This window comes from Pituophis catenifer, unplaced genomic scaffold, assembly GCF_029215685.1.
Source record: "Pituophis catenifer annectens isolate HBS135680 unplaced genomic scaffold, rPitCat1.0.hap2 SCAF_1, whole genome shotgun sequence".
Taxonomy (NCBI): domain Eukaryota; kingdom Metazoa; phylum Chordata; class Lepidosauria; order Squamata; family Colubridae; genus Pituophis; species Pituophis catenifer.
Window position 1 is genome coordinate 344,442,591 of NW_027256881.1, and position 25,314 is coordinate 344,467,904.

The 25,314-nt window shown below is 45.8% G+C and overlaps 1 protein-coding gene across 2 annotated transcripts in view; it reads right to left on the bottom strand.

The window, feature by feature from the left end:
• Positions 1-25,314, bottom strand: part of UBXN6 (UBX domain protein 6) — a 32,763-nt gene that overhangs the window by 2,020 nt on the left and 5,429 nt on the right. Inside the window, exons 2-10 of one of the 2 annotated variants that reach the window (XM_070944635.1) lie at positions 25,087-25,244; positions 23,293-23,354; positions 16,065-16,196; positions 15,886-15,983; positions 11,902-11,977; positions 11,626-11,710; positions 8,954-9,173; positions 8,469-8,599; positions 6,403-6,548 (exon numbers count right to left, since the gene is read on the bottom strand). In XM_070944635.1, coding sequence (XP_070800736.1) covers positions 6,403-6,548; positions 8,469-8,599; positions 8,954-9,173; positions 11,626-11,710; positions 11,902-11,977; positions 15,886-15,983; positions 16,065-16,196; positions 23,293-23,354; positions 25,087-25,244 — 1,108 coding nt within the window. Of the gene's footprint in view, positions 1-6,402; positions 6,549-8,468; positions 8,600-8,953; positions 9,177-11,625; positions 11,711-11,901; positions 11,978-15,885; positions 15,984-16,064; positions 16,197-23,292; positions 23,355-25,086; positions 25,245-25,314 lie in introns of both variants that reach the window. The other variant, XM_070944624.1, reaches the window with a different exon arrangement.

A 25,314-nucleotide genomic window follows, 5' to 3' on the forward strand; every position in this document is an offset into this window, starting at 1 on the left:
TTGCTTCCTGCAAAGGCTCACATGGCTTTGCTCCTCTTTTTTGTCTTATGGGAGAGGCCAATCATCTCCAAGCCTTACTCTCGAGTCGTCCCTTTCGTCTTAACTGTTCTTGCCTTCTGGCAGCTCTGCGCATGCGCACACTGGGAACAGGCTCCCCCTGTTCCTCTGCCTTGCTGAAGTCCGATCTGGAGGCCCCGGAGGCAGCACATATCTCCCAGATGGCCCTGGCCCCAACTCTGCCTCCGACGCAGAGCCCTCATCTGAGCCTTCCCCAGACTCCAGGACTGGCCCCATGTTCCTCCCCAGCCTCCTCAATGTCTGACTCTGCTGCCAGCTCTGCAGGCCACCGGCAGACCACAACACCGGCGTTGAACTGATGCAGATGTAAGTAATCCTTGACTTACGACTGCGGCAAGAAAGGTCACAAAATGGAGCAAACCTCAACCAGTGTCTTGCTTAGCCGTGGGCATTTTGGCCTTGATTGTGGTCGCAAGTCAAGGCCTAACTATGCTGCCTTCAGTGGAAAATGTCTATGGTGATTCTCCAGGTCATTGTTGTCCCCACAGGTGCTTTTTTCAAGAGGCAACTGGACTCCAAGAGAACAATAGACAAAGCAACATTGTCATTCCATACGTTGCAGGTATATTGGAAAAGCTCAGGAGGATCTTCAGCCCACACAACATACGTGCAGATTTTAAACCCGAGAATACACTAAGCTTGGTCCACCCCAAGATACAAACTGAGCAACGTGGTATATGCAGTACAATGCAGTGAGCCATCTGCAGATCTGTACATTGGGGAAACAAAACAGCCACTTCACAAACACATGGCACAACATAGGAGAACAAACCTATCAGGACTAGATTCAGCGGTCCATCCTTTAAAAGACAAAGGCCACTCTTTTGAAGACAGCAAAGTCCACATTTTGGACAGAGAAGACAGCTGGTTTGAAAGAGGGGTCAAAGAGGCCATCCGTGTCAATACTGAACAGCCCTCTCTCAACAGAGGGGGAAGGATACAACCTCATCTATCTCCAGTCTAGAACTTGGTTCTTTTCAACAGTTCCAAATAGGCTCCACACCCATTTGCACTAATCAGGTGACCCCGAGGACACAGATAAAACTCCAAGTGGCCTCAACGACTTTCTAAAAGGATGCAAATGACCAGCTTTGTCTGCAAGGAGTATAAATCCTTCCCTTCCCCACCGTCCAGTCAGAGCTGAAGCAGCTTCTTGGATGAGAAGCGAAACGTCTTCAAAGAAAAACCCAGAAAGTCCAGTTGCCTCTTGAAAAAAAGCACCTTTGTGATTTCAGTGGAAAAGTTCTTAAATATCTTAAATATCTCCGTCTGTGGAGATATTCCGATATGTATCTGCCTTGAAACTAGCCCATGTAATTATGACAAAGATTATCACAGTACTATTTATGACATAATACAGAACATCCTAAAATATTTCTTGTGGTCAACCCTCTGGTTGTGTGCTACACGTGATTTGACATAGGCTTTTTTTCAAGGCAGATCCATCTCGGGAATATCTCCCTGAATTCCTAAGAACTTTCCCAGAAAATTTAGGCATTTTGCCATTGTAGAAGGCAATTGGTGAACCTGGTAAGGAAATCTCTCTGAAATGGTGACCGAATGGGTCACAGATTGCCTTTATTTATTTATTTATTTATTTATTTATTTATTTATTTATTTATTTATTTATTTATTTATATTTTTATTTAGATTTTTATGCTGCCCTTCTCCTACTGGACTCAGGGCAGTGAACAGCCAAGAATAAAAACATCACATGCAAAATTTAAGATTAATTTTAAAAGAATTAAACAAGTTTTGGCCCGATATAAAATTTAAAACACCCCAACTAAAATCAATTTATAATTAAAAATATCTAAAAATATCTAAAGGGGGGGGTCAAGCCAACCCAGCTTGATGAAATAAAAAAGTTTGAAGGGCACGGCGAAAAGCACGGAGATCTGGGATCTTACGTATCTCCGGGGGCAGGTTGTTCCAAAGGACAGGTGCTGCCACAGAGAAGGCCCTCCCTCTGGGGGTCGCCAGCCGACATTGCCTGGCTGATGGCACCCTGAGGAGTCCCTCTCTGTGGGAGCGTACTGGCCGGTGAGAGGCTATCGGTGGCAGAAGGCAGTCCCATAAGTACCCAGGCCCTAAACCATGGAGTGCTTTAAAGGTGGTAACCAATACCTTGAAGCGCACCCGGAAGACCACCAGGAGCCAATGCAGCTCACGCAGGAGAGGTGTCACATGGGAGCCCCCCATCGCTCCCATAATCCCCCGCGCGGCCACATTCTGCACCAGTTGGAGCCTCCAGGTGCTCCTCAAGGGGAGCCCCATGTAGAGAGCATTACAGTAGTCCAGGCGAGAAGTGACGAGTGCCTGAGTGACCGTGCGTAAGGAGTCCCGATTTCTCCCTCAACCTACTTTTTCCTTTATATCTTGAAGGTCTTGAAGGATGTCCTAATTAAATCATGAGCCTCGAGCCAAGCTTCAAAAGAAATCCAGTTATTTATTAGGAGCTTCATGTTGGCATGTTCCCAAGTGAAGCCAGCTCTGACCCTACGTAATTTACGCCCCAATTATGACCCTGTTTCCCTCCTCCCCCCAGGGTGTGTCATCAATCACGTTCGCCAACGGTTGTAGAGGTCACTCCCCTCCGGCTGCTGTGGGTAACCCTGGGATACAGCCTTGAGAGAGATAAGCATGGAATGTGCATCGGTCTTTGGCTGCCTTGCCATTTTGCAGGTTTCCCATCCACCCTGGCAACTTGAGAGCAGGCCACCTTGGCAACTTTAAGCCTGGTGAACTTCAACTCCCAGAATTCCCCAGCCAGCTTTGCCACCAGGCTTAAAGTTGCCAAGGTTGGAGATCCCTGCTTTATCTAATACAACCAAGAACTCAATATCTGCACAGAAGTTTCACTTTACGTCTTCTGAACCATCTTCCGTTTCTCTCAAGGCCTACATGTTTTAAATCTACTGATGGGCAACCTGGGCAGAAATAGTATGCAGAATAGGCAAAATGTCCTATCCGTCCTTCTCACCTGCTTCTCTCTTGTCTCTCCTATTTTAATTATTCTCCGGGAATTAAAACAGGAGTTTTTCAGCTTATTCAAAGCAACGTACTGCATTCTACGAAGGCCCCGTTTTTTTAAAAATGCCTTTTATTTGAAACAATAAAATCTTCTTTCTTTTGGATGAAGGTCCACTGGTCTTTAAAAATCAATCCATGGATACAAGAATCGGCCAAGATGAATTTAAGGGTTGAATATCCTCTTTTATACCGACAGTGGAGGGAAACTTGGTACTAGCTTAGAGTTGGAAGCAGAATTGGGCTCGGAGAAACACGTAAATTTATTACACAAGTAGTCCTTGATTTACGACGACAATGGAGCCCCACATTTCTGTTGCTAAGTGAGACATTGGTAAAGTGAATTTTGCCATTTTACGACTTTTCTTGCCACAGTTGTTAAACGAATCACTGCAGTTGTTCAGTTAGTAACACGGTTGTTAAGTGAATGTGGCTTCCCCGTTGACTTTGTTTGTCAGAAGGTCGTAAAAGGGGATCACGTGACCCCGGGACACTGCAACCGTCATAAATATGAGCCAATTTTCAAGCATCGGTCCAAATTTTGATCAGGTGTCCGCGGGAATGCTGCGACGGTCATAAGTGTGTGAAATGGGTTTTTTTTTTCATTCCTGTTCTAATTTTAAAAAGTCACTAAAGGAGTACAGGCAGGCCTTAACTTACAACAGTTCATTTAGTGACCGTTCAAAATTACAACGCCACTGAAAAAAGTGACTTATGACCGTTTTTCACACTTAACAACTGTTGCAGCGTCTCCACAGTCACACGATCAGATGCTTGGCAACTGACTCCTATTTATGACGGTTGCAGTGCCCCGGGCTCACATGATCCCCTTTGGCGAACTTCTGACCCGCAAAGTCCACGGGGAAGCCGGATTCACTTAACAACCGGGTGAGTAACCTAACAACTTGCAGTGATTCACTTAACAGCTGTGGCAAGAAGAAAAAAAACGTAAAATGGGACAAAACTCAGTTAACGAACGTATCACTTATTGCAACGTACATTTTGGGCTCCGTTGTGGTCGTAACTCGAGGACAACCTGCAATTCAGGGATGAAATTCGACCAGCTTGGACCGATTCGGGCGAACTGGTAGGGATGATTTGAATTGGTTCGCCGAACCGGTAAAAACCAACCCTGGTTGGCCCTGCCTATGCCCACTCAGTCGCCACTCACCCAGCCCACCTACCCCGCCCTATAGGGCAAGACTTTTCTCCCTCCATTCAGAGCAGAGCTGCTGCTCCCTTTATGGTCCGCCCCCCCACCCGCCCCCTCCCTCCTGGGGACTACCTTAAAGAGACAGGCTGCATTAGCTCCGCTGTGCATGGAGGGAAAGAAGTGCAGCTTCTCTCTGCCAGAGAATTCAACGTTAAATGCTGCAACAGAGAGAATCCTGAAGTTTTCTCTCTGTTCTGTCCCCGTACCACACACGCACCCCGACGGACGGCCCGGAGTTAATAAGCCACACGACAAAACTCTTTGAAGATAAAGCTGGCAGCAACCCAGTGGCTAGCTGCCAATTCAGACTTTACTCACACAAAACAAAGATTAGACTGCAAGCATTCCGATAAAACAGGCAGTGTGTCAACAATACAAGGATTAATCCAAATGCAGTCTGATAAAGCAGGCAAAGTCCAGTAACACAGAGATCATGGAGTATTTCCAGTTTTTGCTCATCACAAACTGAACCGGCCACCACACCCACATTTATACCCTGTGGGGTGTGGTCCAGTGACTCAGCTAATCTCTGGCACGCCTTCCCCTCTGCTGCGCACGCTTCTCCCTGCGCCTCTGTCGCAGGTCCAGCCAGCACTTATCTTCTTCGTCGCTGTCCACCTGTGGCTGCGGGGACGTGCTTGCCTCTGAGCCTATCGTTTGGCCTTCGGTGTCCTCCGGAGGCATTGCCAGAGAGGAGGGTCCTGGAGAGGGAAGCCTTGCCAACTCCTCTCCCTCACTCTCAGAGTCTGCATCTGTCGATAGCCCAGGCTCAGGCAACGGAGCCACAACACTCTCTTCATTCACAGTGGAGCTGCTGCAGCCTGTCCCTTTAAGATACTTCGACCCCCAGGAGGGAGGGGGCCGGGGGGGAGACCATAAAGGGAGGAGCAGCTCCGCTGTGCATGGAGGGAGAGAAGTTCATCTCCTCTCTGCCACAGCATTTACTATGAGCCCTTCTGGTGCTCATACACACATTTTTTTCCTACCGGGTTCTGTGGGCGTGGCTTGGTGGCAGGGTCATGTGACTGAGTAGGCATGGCCATGAGTGACATCGAGTTGGCTGCACCCACTCAGAGGACCCCACCACCCTCACCAAGCCACGCCCACAGAACCAGTAGGGGAAAAAATTGAATGTCACCATTGCTGCAATTGTAAGCCGAAGACTATCTATAATGCTGAAGATCTATATGCTAGAAGATCATATAACAGCCGTGGCCAGAGGAGCTTTCTATCAGGTTCGCCTGATTCGCCAATTGCGTCCCTTTCTAGACCGGGACTCATTACGCACAGTCACTCAAGCCCTCGTCATTTCCCGACTCGACTACTGCAATGCTCTCTACGTGGGGCTCCCCTTGAAGTGCACCCGGAAGCTCCAACTGGTCCAGAATGCGGCCGCGCGAGTAATTATGGGAGCAACATGGCGCTCACATGTAACACCCTCTTCTACGCGAGCTGCACTGGCTTCCGGTGGCCTTCCAAGTGCGCTTCAAGGTGTTGGTTCTAAGTGCTCCATGGCTTAGGACCTGAGTACTTACGAGACCACCTGCTGCAACCGATAACCTCCCACCAACCAATACGCTCTCACAGAGTAGGCCTACTCATAGTCCTATCATTAAAACAATGTCGTCTAGTAGTTCCAAGGGAGAGAGCCTTCTCTGTGGGGGCACCTAATCTTTGGAACAGAATACCCCCTGGAATACGAATAATCCCAGATCTTCGCACTTTACGACGTGCCCTGAAGACCTTTCTGTTTCAACAAGCAGGGCTAGCATAAACATCTAAATTCTATGCCAAGGTCTTAGCAGATACACCAAATTGGCTCAATTTATTATTTACTGTTTATTAAAAAAAAAACACAACTATTATATGTATATGAAATCTTAATCTGTTCACCGCCCTGAGTCCTTCAGGAGAAGGGCGGTATAGAAATTCAATAAATAAATAAATAAAGAAAGAAAGAAAGCAACTGCCCGTCTTGAGAGGGAATATGAAGCCGCCCTGTTCAATTGTTTTAATCCCCAGAAATTCAGGCAAAACGGAGAATTGGCAGTTCCTTCTCTCTAAAGGAACCGGATCCTTACCAGCCCGCTCTCGTTGAGCGCCAAGTTCTCGTCGGTCAGTTTGTGGCCCCCGGGGGCCAGCAGGTCAAACGGCAGCCAATCGTTCTGCAGAGTCTCCCGGACAAAATGGAAGACGGCTGAAATGGGCTCCCGGGCGTAGAATGTCCCTGCGGGAACAGGAGGAAGAGGGAGGAAAAAAATATGAGTTTTCAGCCGCCTTTCGTAGCACGGAGAGGAGTCGTAATGGCGGTGTTCATTGAACGACCGCAGCATCTGCTTAATGACGCCCTGGGGGAAAAAAAAACCTCAGAAAATTAGGCACAGTCCCATGGCAAGTTGCTTAAACAATTGCCATGACTTTTAACGACCGTAATTCCGAACTCAATTACAGTCGTAACTTGAGGATCACTCGTGAGTAAGGAATAGACCATAGAGACCAGCAGTGGTTCTTCAGGATTTCACGTAGGACGGGAATCTCCAAACTTGGCAACTTTTAAGACTTGTGGACTTCAACTCCCAGAATTCCCCGGAGTTCCCAGGCTAGGTGCATCGAACACCTGACTCCAGTAAAGCCTTCGCTGACTGCAGGTAATCTTTGACTTACAACCATTCGTTTAGTGACCGTCTGATGTTACAACTGCACTTGAAAGAACACGACTTAATGATTGTTTTTCACACTTAATGACCGTTGCGGCATCACCTTGGTCATGTGATCAAAGATGCTTGGCAACTGACTCACATTTATGACGGTTGCAGTGTCCCGGGGTCACACGATCCCCTTTTGCGACCTTCTGACAAGCCGAATCGACGGGGAAGCCAGATTCACTTAACGACCCTATTACTAACTGAACAACGGCAGTGATTCGCTTAAATTCGGAAAATGGAGCACTTAACAGCTGTCTCGCTTAGCATCAGACATTTTGGGCTCAACTGTGGTCGTAAGTTGGGGACTACTTTTACCGTATTTTTCAGAGTATAAGACCACTCCCCCGCCCCCCAAAAGAGGATGAAAATTTGGGTGCGTCTTATATACCGAATGTAGCCAAAAACGCAAGGCACGGAGGCGGCGATGTTCTGTGGCAATCCCTGCAGCCTGGAACAGCTGATTGGGGGTATTCCTGGAGGCTGATCCTCCCCAATCAGCTGCTTCTGCTGAATCAGGCTGCAATAAGGTGCTGAAGCTGACCTGGCTGTTCACTATTTGCTGCACGGACTCAGAGTTTGCAGCAGCAATCACATCCAGAAAGCACACACAAGTAACTGATTCAGCAGGATTCAATAACTTCTCTTTATATATAACATAACACATGAAGTAAATATACAATACCAAAAGCAGGTTTTCCAACGTGGCAGTAAATACAAGCAAAACCCAAGCAGAAGAGAGGAGTTTCAGTTTTGAGCAGCAGACTATTTAGTTCAGCACAGACTCAGAGCTGCAGACCTAAGGACACACCCAGGCTCCTTGCTGTCTCCTTCCTTATTGCTCACACAGAAAATACTGTTTCATTTTCCAAACAGCCCTCAACTCTTACACACTGACAGGACGCTAGCCAGATGAATACCGATGGATGCTGGTAGGCAGAGGCAGAATTTTTTTTCTTATTTTCCTCACCAAAAACTAAAGTGCGTCTTATACTCCTAAAAATACATTTACTTATATATATATATTTATATAATATATTTAATTTTAATTTATTTATTAGTAGTCCTCGACTTACAACCATTCACTTAGTGACATTCAAAGCTACAACAGCACCGAAAAAAGTGACTTAGGACCTGTTTTCACATTTACGACCAGTGCACCATCCCCACGGTTATGTGATCAAAATTCAGACATTTGGCCACTGACTCATATGGCTGCAGCATTCCGGGGTTATATTATCCCCTTTTCCGACCTTCTGATAAACACAGCCGATGGAGGGGAAAGCCGGATTCACTTAACAACTATAGCAAGAAAGGTCGTAAAATGAGGCAAAATTCACTTAACAAGTGTCTTGCTTAGCAATGGACATTTCTGGCTTGATTATGGTCTTAAGTCGAGGACTACCTGTGCTGCGCGGCCAACCGTCAGCCCCCCCCCACTTTACCTTGCAGGATATACTCGTCAGGGAGGCGAATGCGTAAGAGGGTGTAGTTGTATCGCCTCAGCTCCCGCTGTTCCTCCTTCTCCCTCATGGCTTTCGTCCTCAGCATGGAGGCCTTCTCAACCGCGTCTGTCCTTCAGAGAGAAGAGAAGAGGGTCAAAAGCGGAAAGGACAGAGAGTCCTCGGCTTACGACTGGTCCCTTAAGTCAGGGGTCTCCAACCTTGGCAACTTTTAAGACCGGTCATTGGTCACTTTCTCCAGTGCCGTTGTAACTTTGAGCGGTCGCTAAATGAACTGTTGTTAAGCCGAGGACCCCCTGCAAACAAATCACTTTTTCCAGTGCCGCTGTAAACTTTAAACGGTCACTAAATGGATTGTTGTAAGCCAAAGACTATAAACAAAGCCCAGGCCAAGCCAGGAAAACGGCATGTCGAGAAAGGCTGGTTTTACGACCCACCAGATCTGACCGACGGGGTCCCTCACTCACCGTATCCTCTGCTCCCTTCTCAGCTCCTCCACGGTGAGGTTGAAGAAGTCGCTCGGCAGCTCGAAGTGAGACGCTTGTGGGGAAGGCTTGAAAATTTGGAGCTGTCGATCCAGCTTAGCCCTCACCGGCTCCCCATTCAGCAGCTTCTCCTTGTGGTCCTTCAGGTCCTCCAGCTTCTCCAAGGCTTCGTCCTTCAACACATAGAAGTCCTCCGTGGCTTCTTCTGGAAGAAAAAAATGGGCCTGTTCTGAGCCAGCTCCTCAAACACGACAAACCCCTCTGAGGTAAACTCAAAGATTCCTTTAATTAGGAGCGCCGGCAGCCTCAGTAAAAAGTTTCTCTCTCGCCGCAGGCTAACAAGTCCATCCGTCCGGAAGATGAATAGTTGTCTGCCCCACCTACTCATCTCTATCCCCTGCCTTTTATTCCCAGAACGAGGATGGGGCTTCGCTAGCAGCGGTGGCTCTTCCGTCCCAAGGATCGGCCCATAGATTTCCACTGCTCTCCTCTCCTCTGCCTTCTGTGCATCAGGCACTGGACCCAGCTGTTCCTCCTCTTCCTCATCAGCCACCTCCAGACCTGGATGCTATTGACTCTCCATCTGAGGGCTGACGGACGACCCAGACTCCGCCTCTCTCTCTCTCTCTCTGCCAGCTTCATTCCCTTTTCCCGCTCGGAGCTCTCAGGTTGCCCTGACGCTGTCTGTCAGGTTTCGATGCTATCTCAAAATAAATGAATTTCCAAACTGCCGATCTTTGAGGAAATTTTCTCTTTATTGAGCATAGTGATCTGACCCTGGCTCTTTCGCGGTCAGCACTGACCTTTGTCCCCCCCCAAGCCCTCCCTTTCCGATCCCCAATTCTCTGCGTCTCATTGGCTATCTTCCAAGCCACTCTCCTCATCCCATCTCCGTCAGATCACAGGAATGTGCCCCCTCCTCCCATCTCCGAGGAAACAGAATGTTCAAAGGAATTAAGTAGGCAAAAGTTCAAGCTTCTCCTGGAACGCTGACACTGACCCTAACTCCCACACCTCCTCCTCCTTTTCTGATTCAGCTGCTAGACGGGTTTGAGGGGCCGGTGGCCAACAGGCCACAAGGGGGTTGTTTTTTTTGGCTTGCCGCGTACAGGTATTCCTTGACGTACAGCTCACAAAGGAGCCCCAAATTTCCATGGCTTAGTCAGACAGCCATTAGCTGAGTTTTTCTTCCCCTTCCCTTCCTTTGACGACACTTTCTTGCCACCATTAAGGAAATCGCTGCGGTTGTTAAATTAGCGACACAGTTGTTAAGCGAATCTTGGCTTTCTTGTTGACTTTGTTAGAAGGCCGCCAAAGGAGATCACTTGACACTACCCCCCCCAATAAATAGGAACCGATTGTCAATCACATGACCGAATTTTGATCACGTGACCGGGGGGGGGGGTGGGATGCCGCAACGGTTGTGTTATTTATGATGGTTGTGGCATTCCAAGGTCACATGATCACCCTTGGTCAACTCCCCCAGCCAGCTTGCCACAAGCAAAGTAAATGGGGGCGGGGGGAAGCCAGATTCGCTTAACAACCATGTGATTTGCTTAACAACCACGGTTGTTTGTTTAACAACTGTGGCAGAAAAAGTCGCAAAAATCAGGCATAATTAGATTAACTTTATTGTCACTTTGAATGTACCCTAATCGGCATACATTAAAATGAAATTTCGTTGCCTACAGCTCTCAAAAGGTTTCCACCTCCACTATACACTATATAAAAATGACAAAATAAATAAACAAATACAAAATTATGCATATGCCCACATATATTATATGACCCAGGGAAACAACAGTCTAATAATAATAATAATAATAATAATAATAATAATTTTATTTCTATACCGCCCTTCTCCCAAAGGACTCAGGGCGGTGTACAGCCAATTTAAAAACACAAGACACAACAATAATTAAAAATTAAAATAATTAAATAGATTTGGCCGATTTAAAATCCCAAAAATTAAAATACCCCAATTTAAAATTATTATATTGACAGCCCTGCCTGGCGGAACAACAGGGTCTTCGTATACGTGTACATGGCGAGAAAAATGAATCTTGCGAGTTTACCAGACAGATGGCATAGGGAACAAAGCTGTTACAGAATCTCGTAATCCTGCTAGAAATACTTCGAAACCTGCTCTCAGAGGGAAGCAACAGACTGTGTAATGGTGGGGGTCTCTAACAATGCTTTGAACTCTACGCACATAGCACTTATAAGCAGTATCCTGAATGACAGGAAGCGAGCTTCCTATAATCTTCTCCACTGTCCTCACCACTCTCTGTACGGACTTTCTATCATAGCCACTGCGGCCACCAAACCAAACAGGGATGTAATTTGTTAAAACATTCTCAGTCATGCCTCTGTAAAAAAGTGGCCAGGACAGGAGAAAGATGTGCTCTCCTCATTCGATGCAGGAAATGCAGACACTTGTTTGCACGCTTCACTGAGGATGACATGTGGAGAGAGCCAATTAAAAGCCACCTTGCGTAGCAACGGAAATGTTGTGGTTGTACCCCATTGGCTATTGTTGAAAAGACACCCCAAAACCAAACGGAGTGTCCCCAAGGTAGAGGATGATAGAACAGGCACAACAGCGGAAGTGGCTCTATTGGGGTTAGGGAACACTAGTCCACATGAAGGCTTACCTTGTCCGGCGACATCCAGAGCAACCTTCTCGAACCCGACCGCCTGGAAAAACTGGTCTGCTCCTTCCAGGCAGTGGATCCTTTCCTGGAAAGCAAGAAAAGTTGGAGAAGATTCATGAAGGCTAATTCTTCTTTCAGGTGAGCTTTATCCCCAACTTCTACCAGGACACCAAGAGCTCCGCCTGCCGTCTCGAGAGGCCAGGATTCTCTTTATTTGTTGCTGCTCTTATAGAAGGAATTGGCGCACGGATTCCTGCTGCCAGAGCTTCAGCTCACCTGGAAAATTTTGTTCTGCATCTTAATTTTCCGATATTTCTCCTCTTCCGGATGGAGATGGATATTATCAAGATACCTGGGAAGGAAAAGTAATAAAGGTGTGTGTATGCGCGTTCCCTGCTTGAGCAGGGGGTTGGACTAGAAAATCTCCAAGGTCCCTTTTCAACTCTGTTATTGCTCTGTCTCTGTTGTGGCCCGTCAGCGGCCTGTGCAGCTAGTAGCTGATTCCGACAGCAATATCCTTCCTCCAGGAAGTGGGGAGGGAATGAGGCTTTTGCAGTATCTTTCCCCTGGAGTGGGGTGGGAATGGAGATTTTGCAATATCCTTCCCCCAGAAGTGGGGAGGGAACAGGGCTTTTGCAGTATCCTTCCCCTGGAGTGGGGTGGGAATGGGGATTTTGCAGTATCCTTCTCCTGGCGTGGGGAGGGAACGGGGCTTTTGCAGTATCCTTCCCTTGGAGTGGGTGGGAATGGAGATTTTGCAATATCTTTCCCCTGCCATGCCCACACCACGCTCACCAAGCCATGCCCACAGAACTGGTAGTAAAAAAAATTTGGATTTCACCACTGCTACATATACAGCCATTTGCAGTCTCCCGTGGCCCACATGATTTATTTATTGGTTCGATTTATATGCCGCCCTTCTCCGGAGACTCAGGGTGGCTTACAATGCATTAAGCATTCATACTTTCATACTTTTCATACTTTTGTATATACCTGCTTAGTAGGGCTTTCGGGCCCCCCCCCCCAAGCGGTGTTCTTTGTTATACAAAGTCAGCTTATTGCCCCCACAATCCGGGTCCTCATTTTACCTACCTTAGAAAGGATGGAAGGCTGAGTCAACCTTGAGCCTGGTGAGATTTGAACTCGCAGTAATTGCAGGCAACTGGCAGCTAAGTGCTACTTAAACAGCAGTTTAGTCCGCTGTACCACCAAGGCTCTTGGTGGTGTTTTACAATGATTTTGTCAAAAATCCAGAAGTCGATGCTGGTTTACGGGAAAACCAGGCCATTGCGAACCGTAGGTTCACTTAACAGCCGCCACGGTGGCATAAAGACGGTGGCATTCGCTTAACGAAAATCACATAAGCAGCACTTGTTAACAACCACCCCAAAAAAACCTATAAAATATGACCGACCTGCTTTATGATCATAACGGACAGCCTCCGTTATGGCGCTAACTTGAGAACTGCCCGGTGACTGGGATAATATCCAAATACACATAATCCTCAACTTACGACAACGGAGCCCAAAATGTCTCTTGCTAAAGCAAGACAGTCGTTAAGTGAGTTTTGCTTCATTTTTACGACCTTTCTTGCCACAGCTGTTCAGTGAATCGCTGGCAGTGGCTCTGTTAGTAACATGGTTGTTACCGGCTTCTTCCCCCATGGACTTTGCTTGTCAAAAGGTCGCAAAAGGGGATCACGTGACCCTGGGATGCTGCAACCGTCATAAATGTGAGTCGGTTGCTGAGCCTCTGAATTTGGGTCCCGTGAAAACAGGGATACTGCAACGGTCGAAAGTCTGAAAAGTGGTCATAAGTCACTTTTTTTCAACGCCGTTGAAAACTTTGAACGGTCACTAAATGAAACGCGGAGGACTAGACGTATTTCCTTCAACTGACCATTGCAGCAAAACCTTGGGTGCCAATCGTCTATTTTTCCCATTGAGATCTTTTTTTTTTATTGAAAAAGTTTTCAAATACAAATTTTTCCCCTTTTTTCCTTCCCCCCCTCCTCCCTAACCCCCCCCTCGCCACCCATCCCCCCGTGACTTCTTCACACCAAAAACCTAATTCATAACAGATTACATAATATTTTACCATCGCCTTACTCTCTCCTCTATATACTGACCCTTACTTACTAAAAATATTATTAATATTATTACTTTCCCCTTTTACCATACATTTCAAAAAAAAAAAAAAAAAAAAGCAGTCTGCTATAACATTGTATGATAACTTCTAGTTTAGCATAATATTATTATAACCCCCAATTTAGCAATAATCTACCCTTTTTGTCCTCCCCAAAACTTATATCTATGTATTGTTACAACATTTCAAAACAACCTTCCACTTTAAGACTGTATAATAAATCCTACTTTAACATTTATTCTTTGTGTATATTAATATAACATTTCAAAGCAGCCTTCCACATAAGTCCTAATTTAACATTTATTCAACTCTGTCCATTTCCTCCACTACCCTAAATATATCACTTAAACATCCCTTTTCTTAAGCTAATCCATCAGTAGACTAACATATTTCCACCCACTTTCCTACAAAATTACCATACACAACAATTCAATTCTTAATATCTGCCCACTCTACTAATATATATATATATATACATATATTCCGTTATTTAAAAAAAAAAAAGACAATAACTTTAAATTTATAATCCATATAATATCTTCTTTGATGTCTTTCCACTAGATTGTTGAGTCCCCCATCCATAATTGGGTAACACAGCATCCTGGTGCAACAGTTTGTTCAAAGTCTTCAGTCTTCATCTGCCCCCATCAGTAATGAATATCCTCATATATATATAAAAATAAAAACAACCACCCGAGTAACATTATAATTGTATTCCATATAGTTGTAATTGTGGCTTTCATCAGGATTATTAATTCCCATCATCGTAATGGGTAACAACCAGATCTTCTGCATGCCCCAACGTAACTCTCTTGCCTTGTAGCTCAGAATAATTATAATATATTTATCAGTACAAGAAAAGAAATCCAAAATAGATAATTCAAATCCAACAGATTAAGGCTCTTTTCACATCCCAAAAAAAAAAAAAATTTTCCCATTGAGATCTTGACAGCCCCATAGAGTGGTGCGGCGGCCTAGAGGTGGATGGAGCTCTCGCCTCAACGATCAGGAGGCTGTGAGTTCGATCCTAGGTAGAGGCAGATATTTCTCTCTCTGGGCACGATGAGAATATATCTTCTGAATATAACTCTGCACTGGCGACAGGAAGGGCATCCGGCCAGTAAACACTCAGCTCCATTCAGTTGCCCAGACTCCACCCCGCAAGGGATTTATGGGTATCATTAAAAGAAAAGGATGATCTTGACACCCCAGAGATATGGGCTGTCCTCTCCCACCATTCTGCAAACCCTGGAATCAATTCACAATTAACAGCCAGAGCTCACAGCCAAGGAAGGAAGGAAGGAAGGAGGGAGGGAGGGAGGAAGGAAGGGAACTGGAAGGAGGGAAAGGAAGGAAGGAAACTAGAGGAAGGAAGGAAAGGGAGGGAGGGAACTAGAAGGAGGGAGGGAGGAAGGAAGGAAACTAGAGGAAGGAAGGAAGGAAGGAAACTAGAGGAAGGAAGGAAAGGAAGGGAGGGAACTAGAGGGAGGGAGGAAGGAAGGAAACTAGAGGAAGGGAGGGAGGGAGGGAGGGAGGAAGGAAGGAAACCAGAGGAAGGAAGGAAAGGAAGGAAGGAAACTAGAGGAAGGGAGGGAGGAAGGAAGGAAGGAAACTAGAGGAAGGAAGGAAAGGAAGGGAGGGAACTAGAAGGAGGGAGGGAGGAAGGAAGGAAACTAGAGGAAGGGAGGGAGGGAGGGAGGAAGGAAGGAAACCAGAGGAAGGAAGGAAAGGAAGGAAGGAAACTAGAGGAAGGGAGGGAGGAAGGAAGGAAGGAAACTAGAGGAAGGAAAGGAAGGGAGGGAACTAGAAGGAGGGAGGGAGGGAGGGAGGAAGGAAACTAGAGGAAGGAAGGAAAGGAAGGGAGGGAACTAGAGGAAGGGAGGAAGGAAGGAAACTAGAGGAAGGAAGGAAACTAGAGGAAGGAAGGAAAGGAAGGGAGGAAACTAGAGGAAGGAAGGAAGGAAACTAGAGGAAGGGAGGGAGGAAGGAAAGGAAAGGAAGGGAGGGAACTAGAGGAAGGGAGGGAGGGAGAGAGGGAGGAAGGAAGGAAGGAAGGAAGGAAGGAAGGAAGGAAGGAAGGGTAAATTTCTGAAGCCAGCAGACCACACCACCTACTTTGCGATGGTCTCCACGCCAAGTTTGACCTTCTCCCGGTCCCTGTTGAACGTGTGGATCTGCATGACGGAGGCGGCCACGGGATCTCTGTTCGCGTGCTGGAGGAGGAAAAAGAAGAGCCGGTGAGACAAGGGACCGGCGGAGATTCTCCCACAATCCTCAGAAGGACAAAGCTTTACCTCAAGGATGGCGTTTTTGATCTGCGCCTCCCTTTTGTCTTTTCGGACGGTGACGCCGGTCAGCGGGCAAGTGAAGTAGACGCCCAAGACGGACAGGGTGGAAGGGTCTTCTTCGACATCGGGCAAGGAATTCTAACCAAAAAAAAAAAAAAGGAATTAAATTAAAGTAATGTTTTCTTGACCTGGGCAGCTTCGAAATGGATGGACTTCAACTCCCAGAATTCCCCAGCCAGCTATGCAAACGAGTGAAGGATTCCTAGAAACATGGGCGAGAAATAAGTTTGACTCTTTTTCTCCAACGTGACCCTGGGGACGTTGCAACGGTCATTAAGTGTGAAAAAATAGTCATAAGTGGCTTTCTTCCCTGCTGCGGTAATTTCACTCACTCACTCAACGAATGGATGGAACACGTGACGTGTTCGTACCACTTTATAAGGCCTTGGTGAGGCCACACTCGGAATAGTGCATCCAGTTTCGGCCACCATGATATAAACAAGATGTTGAGATTCTACTGAGCTGTTATCCTGAGTATTTCTCAAATCATTTTCAATTTTTTGAATTCTATTGTCCAATTTATCTTGAATTTCTTCCATTTTGGACTCTAGTAAATTAGTATTTGTACCCAACTGTATCATAAATTCTGAAAAACCATTAGCCACTTTTAAAATTTTTCGCTCCAAAAAATCAAACTTAGATTTCACCAATTCTTTAATTTCCTGCTTAAATTTTTCAAGATGCTGATTCACAATCTCATCCCTTCTTACAATCTCCTCTAAAAGAAATTCTATTATGTTGAGAGGCTAAAATGAAGGCTGATCAAAAGTCTAATAATGTAGAAAATCTGCAACAGAGGATTGAAAGAGAGGTTCTAATGGTACAATATAATTTCACAGAATATGCGATAAGACTGAGAGGTTTGCAGGAAAATAATAGAGATGATTTAAGGAAAATATCTTCTGAATTTCTAGCTGGGATTTTAAAGGTTCAACCTGACGAAGTGTTTTGTAGGATTGACAGAGTGTACAGAATAAATTCCTGGATTGCCAAGCAAAGGCAACTGCCTAGAGATATAGTGATTTATTTTACAGATAAAGAAATTAGGAATAATATTGTGCAAAATTCCTTCAATTCTAATTTGCAAATGCATGGAAGAAAGATTTGGATTTACAAAGAACTCCCACCTAAGATATTGATGGAAAGGAAGAATTTTGGTTTTTTGGTGACTGAGTTAAAAAAGAGAAATATCCCATTCAGGTGGGACGCCCCAGTTGGTATCATATTGAGATATCAAGGAGAAAGATACCAGCTAAATACTGTTGAAAGTGCGGAAGAATTTTATCAAAATAGGTTGAAAATGAACTTAACATCTTCAGGTATAATACAGATTAAGCAGAAGGAGCTGGAAATAAAGGGAAAATATCGAACTACAGAGACTGTACCAGATAAACTGCCTTTGGATTTTTTGGATACCCCAGCTGGATTATTTACAAATTTGAGAGAAGTGGCATCTGACTTTAATGTGATGACTTATCAAGCCAAGGACAAGCATGGAAACCAATTAGGTGATATACAAGGGGCAAAAAAGAAATATGAGACACAAAAACAAAACCAACAAGATCAATCTACAAAGCAGAATCAAAATCGACTAGATGATATACAATCCGTAGAAAGGAAACCAGGATGGAAACCAAACCCGCAAAAAGAAAAGAAAAAAAAGAAATAGGTCGCATAAAAATAGAAATTTCTAAATCAAGCAACAGTGAAGCCAGTGATTTTTTAAAAAATGAATGAGTATGTGAAAATATAGAGGAGGCGACGTATTGGTCAAATATTATCCTGAGGATAGTGACAGATCTCTGCATTGCCGTAATTTTGGGATGTGAAAAGAGCCTTAAACTGATGGATTTGAATTATCTACTTTGGAATTCTTTTTTGTGCTGATAACTATATTATAATTATCTTGAATCATAAGGCAAAAGAGTTACGCTGGGGCATGCAGAAGATCGGGTTGTTACCCACTACGATGATGGGAATCAATAATCCTGATGAAAGCCACAATTATTACTACATGGAATATAATTATAATGTCACTCGGGTGGTTGTTTTTACTTTTATACATATAAGAGGATATTAACTACTGATGGGGGCAGATATGACTGAAGATTTTGAATAAACTGTTGCATCAGCAAGTTATGTTACCCTGTTATGGATGATGGTTTTAACAATGCAGTGGAAAGACTTTAAAGAAGATATTAGATGGATTATAAATTTAAAGTTATTGTCTTTTCTTTTCTATTTAGATATAATGGAATATATATACATATATTTCTAAGTAGAGTGGGCAATGAATTAAAGATATTAAGAATTGTTGTGTATGGTAATCTTGCAGGATAGTGGGTGAATAAGCCAGTTTGTAGACTGATCAGTTTAAGAAAAGGGATTTTTAAGTGATATATTTAGGGGAGTGGAGGAAATGGATAGAGTGGAATAAATGTTAAATTAGGTTTTATGGGGAGGGCCGCTTTGAAATGTCATAGTAATATATATAGATCAAATGTTAAAGTAGGATTTTTTGTATAGTTTTAAAGTGGAAGGTGGTCTTGAATTCTTGTAATAATATATAGATATAAGTTTGGGAGAGGAGAAAAAGGGCAGATTATTGTCAAATTGGGAGTTATAATACTATTTTGCTAAATTAGAAGTTATTATACAATGTTATAGTATAATGTTTTTTTTTCTTTCCTGAAATGTAGGGATAAAGGGGAATGTTATAATATTAATAATATTTTTTAGTAAGCAAAGGTCAGTATTTAGAGGGGGTGTAAGTAATCTGTTATGAATTAGGTTTTTTTGTTACGAAGAAGTCACGGGGGGGATGGGTGGGGAGGGGGGGGTTAGGGAGGGGGAGGGGGAGGGGGAAAAAAGGGAAAAAATTTGTATTTGAAAACTTTTTCAATAATAAAAAAAAAAAAGATGTTGAGATTCTAGAAAGAGTGCAGAGAAAAGCAACGAAGAGGATATGGAGTCCAAAACATACAAAGAACAGTTGCAAGGAATTGGGTAGGTCTAATTTAATGGAAAGAAGGACCAAGGGGTGACAGGATAGCAGTCTTCCAATATTTGAGGGCCTGACACAGAGAAGAGGGGGGGTCAACCTATTCTCCAAAGCACCCGAAGGCAGGACAAGAAACAACGAATGGAAACTACCGTATTGTTCGGAGTATAAGACGCACCTTTTTCCCCCCTAAAAGGGGGTGAAAATTTGGGTGCGTCTTATATACCAAATGTAGCCCCGCCCACCCTTTGGCCTCTGCCTCGCAGCAATTTACCTCCTTGCAGCAAGCAGCAAGAAGAAACAGCCCATTTCAGTTTCAGCACAGCCTGATTAGCACAAGTTGATTGTCGGTTGGATCGGCCTCCCGACTCTCAGCTGTTTCAGGCTGCAGGGATTGCCATTGCCTGTTGCTGCGCGGGCCTCTGCTGCTTGCTGCGAGGAGGTAAATTGCTGGGAGCATTTTTTTTTTCTTGTGCTAATCAACCTATGCTGAAAACGAAAACGAAAGTAAAGCAGGCTATTTGCTGTTTGCTGCAATGAGGCAGATTACTTTTTCTTGTTTTCCTCACCAAAAAAAGATTGGTGCGTCTTATAGTCCGGAGCGTTTTATACTCCGAAAAATATGGTAATCAAAAAGAGGCCCATTAAAATCAAAAAGAGGCCCATTAAAACAAGGCCTCTCTCCAACAGTCATCTGAAATGCAGCCTCTTCTTTTTTAATATATATATATAGACACAGACACACACATATATATATATATGATTTTCCTCTAGCCAGGTTTTTCCTACGTAACCAAGGTTTTTCTGCAGCCCTAGCTCAGTAGAATCACATCCACTCGATTCTGGGCTTTTTTCTTTCTGGCAGCCAGCAAGTTCTTGCTGCCAGGTGAAAAAAAAAGAAAATAGATACTGTACCTTTACAGGGAGGATACATGAGATGTGGGTGTGGCTTACTGATGATGGCTAACGAGCCAGAAATAGATCTATATAAGTCTCTCACCAGGCAGCAAAAGCCTGCTGGCTGCCAGAAGGAAAAAAGCCCAGAATCGAGTGGATGTGTTTCTAGGAGCAATGTGTGATTGCAGCTGTTTCTTCCTTTTAAAAGGAATGAGACTTCGTCGAACGTCACCAAGACACTTCCAATTTTACGCGGGAGAAAACCCGAATAACCAAAGACCTACATACAAATACCCGCGAAAACCTCAGAAAATATATATATATATATACACACACACATATACATTTTTCTTTAACATATATGTATTTAATAAACAGCGTTTTATTAAATACATATATGGGTCATTTTACATCTACATAATAATAATATTTATTTATTTTATTTATTTATTTATTTGTTTAAATTTCTATACCGCCCTTCTCCAATAAAGGACTCAGGGCGGTGAACAGCCAAAGTAAAAACAAGACATACATACAAAACATACAAAATCTAAAAACTGATTAAAATAATTAAATATCTTGGCCGTAATTAAAAGTGTTCCAATTTAAAATCGATTTAAAATTTGACTCAAGCCAGCCCAGCTAGTTGAAATAAATGGGTTTTCAGGGCCCGACGAAAAATCCGGAGGTCTGTTATTGTACGTAACTCTGGGGGGAGGTTGTTCCAGAGGGTGGGCGCCGTCACAGAGAAGGCTCTCCCCCTGGGGGTCGCCAGCCGACATTGTCTGGCGGACGGCACCCTGAGGAGGCCCACTCTGTGTGAGCGTACTGGCCGGTGGGAGGCTATTGGTGGCAGAAGGCGGTCTCGTAAGTACCCCGGCCCTAAGCCATGGAGCGCTTTAAAGGTGGTCACCAACACCTTGAAGCGCACCCGGAAGACCACCGGGAGCCAGTGCAGCTTGCGCAGGAGAGGTGTCACATGGGAGCGCCTCGTCGCCCCCATAATCCCTGCGCGGCCGCGTTCTGGACCAGCTGGAGCCTCCGGGTGCACCCCAGGGGGAGCCCCATGTAGAGAGCATTGCAGTAGTCCAGGCAGGAAGTGACGAGTGCCTGAGTGACTGTGCGTAGGGAGTCCCGATCTAGAAAGGGGCGCAACTGGCGTATCAGGCGAACCTGATAGAAAGCCCCCCTGGCCACGGCCGTCAAATGATCTAAAGACAGCCATGCGTCCAGGAGGACGCCCAAGTTACGAACCCTCTCCGTGGGGGCGAGTGATTCACCCCCAATAGCCAGCGATGGCATCAGCTGGCTATATCGGGATGCCAGAAGCCACAGCCACTCGGTCTTGGAGGGGTTGAGTCGGAGCCTGTTTCTCCCCATCCAGGCCCGCACGGCCTCCAGGCACTGGGACATCACTTCAAGGGCATCATTGGGGTGGCCTGGGGTGGAGATGTACAGCTGGGTGTCATCAGCGTACTGATGGAACTCCACCCCGAAGCCACGGATGATCTCACCCAGCGGCTTTACATAAATGTTGAACAGAAGGGGCGAGAGGACCGACCCTTGTGGCACCCCACAAGCAAGGTGCCTCGGGGTCGACCGCTGCCCCCGTCAACACAGATTGCGACCGGTCAGAGAGATAGGAGGAGAACCACCGCAGAACGGTGCCTCCCACCCCCAACCCCGCCAACCGGTGCAACATGATACCATGGTCGATGGTATCAAAAGCCGCTGAGAGGTCTAACAGGACCAGGATAGAGGAGCAACCCCTATCCCGGGCCCTCCAGAGATCATCCACCAATGCGACCAATGCCGTTTCCGTGCTGTGCCCAGGCCGGAAGCTGGACTGGAGCGGGTCTAGATAGACAGCTTCATCCAGGTACCGGGGAAGCCGTTGCGCCACCACACTCTCAACAACCTTCGCAACGAAGCGAAGGTTGAAGACTGGACGATAGTTAGCCAAAACAGCCGGATCCAGAGAGGGCTTCTTGAGGAGGGGCCGCACAACCGCTTCTTTCAAAGCGGCCGGCAGGACCCCCTCACTCAAAGAAGCGTTAACAATCTTCTGGAGCCAGCTCGTGTCACCTCCCGGGAAGCCAGTACCAACCAGGAGGGACAGGGGTACAATAAACAAGGGGTCATCCCGCACTTCCAGATGGAGGAGGGAGCGGGTCACCCTAAACAGGGCGGCCGGGCGATTATCTGATGACGCGATAAGAGCGGCAAAATAGCTAGTTTTCGCCGCTTTTATCGCCACTAGGTAGGTCTTAATATGAGACCTCACCAGTGTTCGGTCAGATTCGGAGCGGCTGGTCCTCCAACTATTCTCCAGGCGTCTTTTCCAGCGCTTCATCTCCCTAAGCTCCTCGGAGAACCAAGGAGCTAAGTGAGTTCGGTGCCGGGTCAGAGGCCGCAAAGGCACGACTCGGTCCAAGGCCCCGGCAGCCGCGCTATCCCAGGCAGCCACCAGGTCCTCAGCCGAGTCATGAGCCAGAATCTCAGGAAATGGCCCAAGCTCCATCTGGAACCTATCAGGGTCCATCAGGCGCCTGGGGCGGAACCACCTGGTCGGTCCCGCCTCCCTGCGGCGGGGTGTAGCGGTTAGAAAGTCCAGTCGAAGGAGCGAGTGGTCAGTCCATGACAAGGGTTCGATGGCTATATCCCCTATATCAAGGCCACTCAACCACTGACCAGAGACAAAAACTAAGTCCAGAGTGTGTCCCCCTGTGTGAGTGGGGTCATGAATTAACTGAGTAAGGTCCATGGCCGTCATGGAAGCCATGAACTCTCGAGCCACCTCAGACGTTTCACCGATAGATGGCAGGTTGAAATCCCCCATGATGACAAGTCTGGGGGTGTCCACCGCCACCTCGGCTATAACGTTAAGCAGCTCGGGCAGGGCCGTTGCCACGTGGCAGGGAGCCAGGTACGTGACCAACAAGCCCATCTGTACTCCACGATGGGAGTACACGATGGGAGTACACGATGGGAATATTAATGATATTCTTTACTTGTATACAATAGTATTCTTCCAGCTTCTAATTTCTACCTTTATTATCCAACCATTGATAAAACAAATCCCAAATTAAAAAAATATTCTGCGTCTTCTTTATCCTTTATCTTTAGCGTTCACCTATCCATTTCCGCACAATCTGAATATGTTTTTTATTATGTTTTCATCTGAAGGGGTTTCCTCACTTTTCCAGGGTTGTGCAAATACAATTCTTGCTAGAGACCCAAGACATCTAGAGTTAAATATACATTCCCTTTTCATACCTTCTGATCCACAGGTAGCCCCTTATCACTCGCAGCCGCTTCAGCCATAAGCTCCTTTTTCACTGAAGCACAAAACAACAACAACAAAAAAAGGAAATAACCTGATGAATAACAAGATTTAAAATGGAGGAAGCGAAGGACAGGAAGCCCCCGAGTTACGACCAAAACGGGGAGCAGAATTTCCATTGCTAAGCGAGACAATCGTCTTGAATCGCCTTTTTTTGGGGGGGGGGAGCTGATGCAGCTATTAAGCGAATCACGTGGTTGTTAGACAAATCCGGCTTCCCCCATTTATTCATTTGTTTGTTTGTTTGTTTGTTTTAATTTGTATACCGCCCTTCTCCAGCAGGACTCAGGGCGGTGAACAGCCAGAATAAAACAGAACATACAAAATTTAAAAACAGTTTAAAAATAATTAAATATTTTGGCCGCAATTTAAAACAACCCAATTAGAATCAATTAAATTTAACCAAAAACAGTGGGATCAAGCCAGCCCGGCTAGGTGAAATAAATAAGTTTTCAGGGCCCGACGAGAAGTCCGGAGGTCTGGTATTGTACGTATCTCTGGGGGGAGGTTGTTCCAGATGGCGGGCTTTGGCTTGTCAGAAGCCAGCTGGCAATCATGGGGATGCTGCGACGGTCGCAAGTGCGAGGACTGATCAGAAGTCCATATTTTTCAATGCCACTGTAACTTTGAACGGTCACTAAGGGAAACGGTGGTAAGTCCAAGACTACCTATACAGGTAATTCTTGTCTTACGACCACAATTGGCTTTTTAAATCGCTTGACCTGGTCTGATGGGGGGTTTTAAGAGTTAAATTTTACATTTTTTTAGATTTTAGATTTTATTTTGTATTGTGGCTTGTGTTTTTATTATTGTGAGCCGCCCTGAGTCCGTTGGGAGATAGGGCGGCATATAAGCCGAATAAAATAAATAAATAAATAAATAAATAAATAAACAATGAAGCCCAAAATTTCTGTTGCCGAGTGAAAATAGCAAAATGCCTGCTGATTGATTCCATCAGCCAGGGCGAAGCGGGCCAAGGTTTGGCCAACCGCTTCCAGACCAGGTTCTGGAAAGATTTCAGCTGCTGTAATCCTGCATGGCGGCTGAAATCCTTCTGCGTATTGTGGCTCCGTTACCTGAGCCTGTGTCATCGGCAGGAGAGGACTCCGAGAGTGAAGGAGAGGAGTTGGCAAGGCCTCCATCTCCAGGACCCTCCTCTCTGGCAATGCCTTTGGTGTCCGTCAAAGGGCAAGAGATAGGGCCAGGGCCAAGCATGTCCATGCAGCCACAGATGGACAGTGATGAGGGTAATGAGTCTTGGCTGGATCCACGCCAGCGTCGCAGAGATAAGCGCGTGCAAGAGAGGAAAAGGCGTGCCCGAGATTAGGCTGAGTCACTGGACCACACCCCAGAGGATATAAAAGGGAGCGTGGTGGCCAGTCAAACCTTGTGACGAACAAAGCTGAAAGCTTCCACGCCATTCTGCATTGCCGGACTTTTGCTATAAGACTTAGCTGGATTATCTCTGGACTTGATTAATTCCGTAATTATTGAGCTGCTTTCCTTTGATGTATCAGAAGTGGGGAGAAGTTATCTCTCCTCTTCGTAAATAATAAACTCTTGGCAGGCAGCCACTAGGTTGTTGCCAAGTTCCGTTATCATAAGGAAAAGGATTTTGCCGGCTGGTTTGGTCTTTAACTCTTGAACGTCTGTTGGTGTGTGTGCGTGTGGTTGGAGACAGAACACTGCAGCAACTCCAAACACCCTCAGCCTCCGAAGACTTTTACCCTGATTCCGGATGGCGTCTTGGGACGAGAGAGGGCGAGGTTTGGGCTTCTGTTCCAGCCGGGCCAAGGCGGCGGCTGCAGCCATCTGAGCTTCGTTGGTGGGCCCCTGGCGACATTTGGCAGTGTCCGGTTTGGGTTTCTCCTTGGTGGATTTTTCCCTGTTGGAAAACAACAGAATATCAAAAGTCAGAAGGTTAAGGCACAATGGTTGTCCCTGTTCTTAGATCA